This window comes from Melitaea cinxia, chromosome 22 (genome assembly GCF_905220565.1).
Source record: "Melitaea cinxia chromosome 22, ilMelCinx1.1, whole genome shotgun sequence".
Taxonomy (NCBI): Eukaryota; Metazoa; Arthropoda; class Insecta; order Lepidoptera; family Nymphalidae; genus Melitaea; species Melitaea cinxia.
Window position 1 is genome coordinate 298,328 of NC_059415.1, and position 6,368 is coordinate 304,695.

The 6,368-nt window shown below is 34.5% G+C and overlaps 1 protein-coding gene across 1 annotated transcript; it reads left to right on the top strand.

Moving 5' to 3' along the window:
- The first annotated feature begins 960 nt into the window (after positions 1-960).
- Positions 961-1,989, top strand: LOC123664367. The gene has a single exon (XM_045598911.1). The coding sequence runs from the start codon at positions 961-963 to the stop codon at positions 1,987-1,989; it is 1,029 nt and encodes a 342-aa protein (XP_045454867.1).
- The last annotated feature ends 4,379 nt before the right edge of the window (positions 1,990-6,368 follow it).

Genomic DNA, 6,368 nt, shown 5'->3' on the forward strand with positions numbered 1-6,368 from the left:
TGTTAACTACCCTTATATTTTACTGTGTAAAATATCAAGATAAGTAGTTAAAAAACGCTTTGAAACTTTTTATATATATCTACATCGGCAAATAAGAAGCTCTGAACACCTTTCTCACCATAGGAACACAACACTGCTTTAAAGCAATATTGTTTAGGTGTAGGCTTCTGTAAGGTCGATGTAGTTCCCCAGTCGGTCTGCTCCAGATTTTGAACAGAATATTTTCTTGCTGTGGATCAGTAAACTAAAGACTTTAAAACTTATCCAAAGTAGAATGTGTAAAATTGTGATGTTTTGGAATAATGTTAGTTTTAATAAATAACTATTCTTACATTGTATAAATACCAAGGATAGATTTTCTTAGTTATAAAATATTATTTTACAATAAGGATTAGTTTGGATGTGTAAGTATCAATTGAATTAAAATTATTTCTTTAAATATATCAAAAAATTACTTTAAATAATTACCAATCATCACGAAAATGAATATAATGGTTTATCAGCCAAGATTAGTTAAAAGCAAGTAATAATTACTTTTTATTAGGTACCAGCTACTTAACAACAGATGGCGCATTATGCGATTTTTTTCTCTACGTAAAAAAGAAAAGATAATAGGTGTTAGACGACGGTAATGGGTGTATTACTATTAATATTATAATATTTTTTAACTTGTAAACAATACATGCTGAAATAAATATATATTACTACGACTGTTTTTTTTTTTATCAATAGAAATATATTTAACATTTCGATAACTAACAAAATTAAACTAAACTACCAGCTGACCCCACAAACGTTGTTTTGCCATATATGTGATGTTATTAACCTTCTTAATCCCTTCTCTTATTACTAGGGCTATGAAAAACAATGCACACAAAATTTCATAAAAATCACTCCAGCCGTTTCGGAGGAGTATTTATTGTGAGTAACATTGTGACAAGTTTCCTGTACCAGGCTATGATGGAGATCGGCATCCCAACAAAGCTCGTGCGCCTGACGGAGATGACTCTTAGAAACTCTCAGAGCGTTGTCAGAGTTCAAACAAGTGTATCAGAACCGTTCAGAACCAATGACGGCTTAAGACAAGGGGATGCGCTCTCGTGCCTACTGTTCAACATCGCTCTCGACAAGTGTATTCGTGACTCAAAGATCGAGACCAAAGGCACTATCTACCACAAATCCGTTCAAATTCTAGGGTATGCGTATGACCTCGATGTGATAGGAAGATCTCTACCTGCAATGGAGAGTGCATACCTTGTTCTTGAAAAATCAGCTGTGGAGGCCGGTCTCCAAATTAACCCGGCTAAGACTAAGTACCTGAAAGCGTCAAAAGACCGGCAAACCCTACTACAAGGAGTTAATATTGGCAATAACACCTTCGCTAGCGTCAATCATTTCGTATACCTGGGATCCTTAGTAACCGATAACAACGATGTGTCTTCAGAAATAAGTAGGAGAATAATGGCGGCTAACAAGTGCTACTTCGGACTACTAAGATACTTACGTTCGAAACTCCTTTCAAGAAGCATAAAACTTCTCTTGTACAAAACCTTACTAAGGCCCATACTCACCTACGGTTCCGAACGTTGGGTGCTGAGCAAAAAAGACGAAAATTCATTGTTGGTATTTGAGCGGAAAATACTAAGACGCATTTTCGGAGCTGTGATGGAAAATGAGAGATGGCGAACGCGTTATAACCACGAGCTATACCAAATGTACGATGAGCCAAATATAATTAAGACCATAAAGATTGGGCGCCTGCGTTGGGCAGGGCACGTGTTGCGAATGGACGAGGCCAGAGTACCCAAGCGCCTTTTAGAGGGCCGACCGGAGGGCCGCAGAAGTCGAGGCAGGCCCAAGCTCAGATGGTTGGACGGCGTCGAACAAGACATCAAGACCTTGGGAATAAGAAGTTGGAGAAGGAAAGCCTCTAACAGATCGGACTGGAGAGCTTTGCTGGACCAGGCTAAGGCCCACCCGCGGCTGTAATGCCTCAGATGATGATGATGATGAGACAAGAGAATTTTATATAATTATAATAATTATAAGATAAGATATAAACTACTTGAATTTTTTCCACGTATTGCATTTAAAAGGGAGTTTTGTTGTTAAGGATTTATGCCAAGTTATTTTTTAATAAATAAATAAAAATCTTACATTCAATGACCCTAGGATTTTCTTCTGAGCCGGGGGGTCCGGAAACACACAATACACAAGCACAAACGCCCAGACCACGGCCAACATCTGTATGACCGATACAAATGTTTGTCACGAAACAAAATCGAAGCTCCGATGCCCAGCAAACAGACAGTTCTATTAACTAGGACCGCTGCATCAAAGAGTCGTCATCTATACATCTATAACTTGTAAATTTTTTATTGAATCAAAGTATGTAGGTAAAGGATGTTGACTACAAATCTTAAACCGATGGTTTAGACTCGATAATACCATGCAATATATCGCGTAAAATATTTACTATAGTTTAAGACTACTCGTAAGCAGGAAATCATAACCAGCCATTCTCCGTTATAGCCTTCTCTTTTAAGTCTGCGCATCTCTTTATCAAAGAACGCATATGCAGCTGATATAGTGTTGTAAATGTTCAAGATTGGTGGTGACTTACCTAACATCGCGTCGGTGTCGTAAGAGGTGACTAAGGGATAACACAGTTCCACTACCACCTTGTAACTTAAAAAGCCGACCGATGGCGGGATAACCATCCAACTGCTGGCTTTGCACAGGCACAGTCTTCGGTGCGACAAAGCCAGCCCTGCGGTCACCAACCCACCTGCCCTGATTTGGATACAATTTAATTTTTTAGTTGTAGGTACTCTGGCTCAGCTGGGCAAGACTCTTAGTAATTTTTTTAAAATATTTTTTTAATTAGGCACACATTTTACGAAGCTTGTTTCAAGCCGAACCGATTTTGTGTTATCAATGTACACAATTGTTTTGTAAACAACGCACCTATTATATAACATTTATTTTAGTTTTTTATTTTTTTATTCCCTTTTTAAAATGTCACCAATAATACAACCAAAAAGATTTTATTGCAACTTTTTACTAGAAAATAGGAAAAGACTTTTCCTCCGACCATTTATATAACACGCTTTTTGCGCACCTATTTATTTGGATAATATTTTATTTCCAAAAGGCAGACTAACAGAAATAGTCGTCCTTATGTTTTCGTTAATAATTAAAGCATAACACGGCCCTACGACGGAGGAGGCGCGGGTACATCCTCAATAAGCGCTTAGTTAGCGCTCGCCGTTTGATTCTGCTCAGCTACCGTCACAGGGTAGCGGGCGACAGACACTCGCGCAAAAGTAAGCACTGCTATAGATATAGAAGTTATATTATCACATATAATAGCCCCATCCGCCGAAGCTTGACAAGTAGACAGACAGTAATGACCAGATCTCGCATTTAAAAATCTCAAAATCACATTTTATAAATTTTCTTAATATTTATAAAGTATGTCATACAAAAAGTATTTAGGATTCTATTTATTGTTATCAACTATCTAAAGTTCACACTTTTAATTATATTTTTCTTAGGAAGGATGAAATTCTTTGTTAATTGATTAATATTTCCTACTCAAAAGTTACCTGTGTGTCAAATTTTAACTTAAAAGATGTGGTTATTTTCAATTTAGTGATTTTGTTAATTTTTCAATTATTTTATTCAACATTATACATATTTACGATTCAATTTAGTGATTAATGAGAGAGAAAGTACCTACTTTGTCGAATTCTTTCACATTTAAACTGTTATTTTTCGATCTGTAGGTAATAGGAAATTTCGGAACGATTCATATTAAAACATACAATATCAACGGGCTCTTAATTGTTCATGCTTTCGTAGAAAGATCATTGATTACTGTGCTCATCTTACAAACGATTAAATTGTAGCGGTGCTAGGTGTAGTGGAGAGCGTGAATCCACAAGTATATGAAACCTACACATTAAATAACTGACTTCAGGTCGACAGTCCCGTGACTGCTTAGTAAAGCTAGAACGTGGACCGGCACTGACGGTGCTTACTGACTGTCATTAATTAGTTTTAGCAAAAGTGTCTCTGTATCTTCTCTACGCTGTGCCTACTTTCTCATTATTAGCGCAAAGAGTTGTTTTATTCCGACGTCGTCGAGTTAGCTCACAATTTCCCATTTAGCTGTACTCATCACTCGTTTCACGCCAATATGCACTCTAATTTAAAATGATAAGGTTTGAAATTCCTTAAAGACGACTGACAGCAAAATCAGCATATCTTTTGAGACTAATAAAATTGTATTTAGAACTCTATCCTGTAAGCTTTAAGGTTTGTTTTTTATGACAGTTTGTGTGCAGGAATGGAAGGTTTTTAAGCGGGCAATCGCTCAGAATTAAGGAAATAAGCGCGCTTAATTGGCAAGCGATTATTCGTAAGCGATTTCGCGAATGGCTCGTCGGAATTAGTTTTGTTTCGAGATTGCGATGTTTGTTGCTGAATTTCGTTTCAATTTATCTGCCAAACGCTTCAGTTTCGTTTTCCGTGTTTATTTCTTTGCTATTAGTTAATTAATCTTGTTGTTCTGTTGGAGTTTGTGCTCTGTCGGCGATCTTGATGTGAGTCCGAAATTGGAATTAATTATAGCATTCGTTAAAACAATTACTTGGTTGTAATGTTATACTTATAGGTACTATGTTTATATGATATTTTTTGTGTATGTATTAAAACGATATGACCGATGAACCTTTAAGAATTAAAGTATTTAAAATTAATTCATGAAAATTGTTTTTTACATTTTTTGGTTACGCTTGATAAATATCTTACTACCCTAAAAGTTACAAAAAAAATTGTAAATCGTTTTCTCATGGCACATTTTAATAGATTTTCTTGATCTTGATGATTATAATTATATACATAAGGCTAGATTCTTTTCATCTAAATGTGGGTAATACGAGATTTTACTTAGTAGTTTACTCAAACATCTTTTTATATTGTCGTAGCAATTTTATGAATTGAATAGTGATGCGCGTTCAAATCCATTTTGGTAGGTATTAGTAAATAGTAAATGCTACATGTGTTTTATTTATTAAATATTTTAACGTTTAAAATCTACAATTGCTTGCGATATTCAGCTGTGAAAAAGTGTAAGAGCCTGCATGTCTCCGAATAAATTTTGAGACATTTTTTTGTTTCGGAATCGAAAAGCGTCAAAAGATAAATGCACATAAAACAGTTGGATATTAGAAGGCTTTTCAAATTCAATACGAGTATTATGAAAACTTGTTTCTATGCTAACAAAGTGAATTTGATTAAAATCTGACCAACGATTGTTACGAGTCTAAAGAGAGAACAAAATAATGTTTTAAATCAGGCTCTTTTATGTGAGACGCATTACTTGTTTATCATCTTATTTAAGAGAAACTCAGTGTAACCACGAGGTTTTAAATCCTCTTAGACGTAAGTACGTGTTCGAGGCGGCAGTATTTCTATCACAAAACACGCTAATCTCGGGATTATTTCACAAAAACCGACATATTTCAAAATAACTCAATACAAAACTAAAGATTTGCACAAACATGCAAAAAATTGTCAAACCTAACACCATTTAATGAACGGAAACCAAATAAATGATACAGCTAATACAAGGTATTAATGACCAATTTAAACTTTATAACTATAGTAATAAAAGTTATGTATTTTTGACGGAAAGTAAAACAAACTTTGTCTTGCACTTTGACGGTTCCGTACAATAGTTTTATTTGAAGCAGATTAACAATTAATTAATGCGGGTAATAAGCTTCCGGGTTCAACGCTATTTTTTATGCAATAAGGTACAATTTTGTTTGAAATAACGTTTTCTAGTAGCATTTTTAAGTTTGCTAAAGTTGTTTAGAATTGTGCAAAAATGTGATCTACAACAGCAGCCGAAAGTGATATATTATTTCTTATGAGATTAGTTCGGCGAGTACCCGTGTTGTTGTAAAAAAAGTTTGGGTGTTAATCTGATCATTTTATATTTTTTTCTGTCTTGCCTTATAATTTGAAAAAGTACTATTATAAGCCTGTAAACGGTAATAGAATATGCTTATAGATATTTCGCTTTTATTCAGTATGACTATATATTGAGTATGTTACTTTATAGTGGGTTCGAAAGAGATAAAAAATAAATTATGATTCAATGAAGTAGAAATACCTAATGAATTATTAGACTGGCTTGTACTGTACGACGTCCGTTACTAAATATTATCAATCTTAGAATGTACATTGCTATATCTGCTAGAATTATGACTTTTACTTTCGATTGTCACTTAGGTATATTTAATTTAAGTCCAAATATATTGATAAATTATTATTGATAAATTACCTTTATTATTATT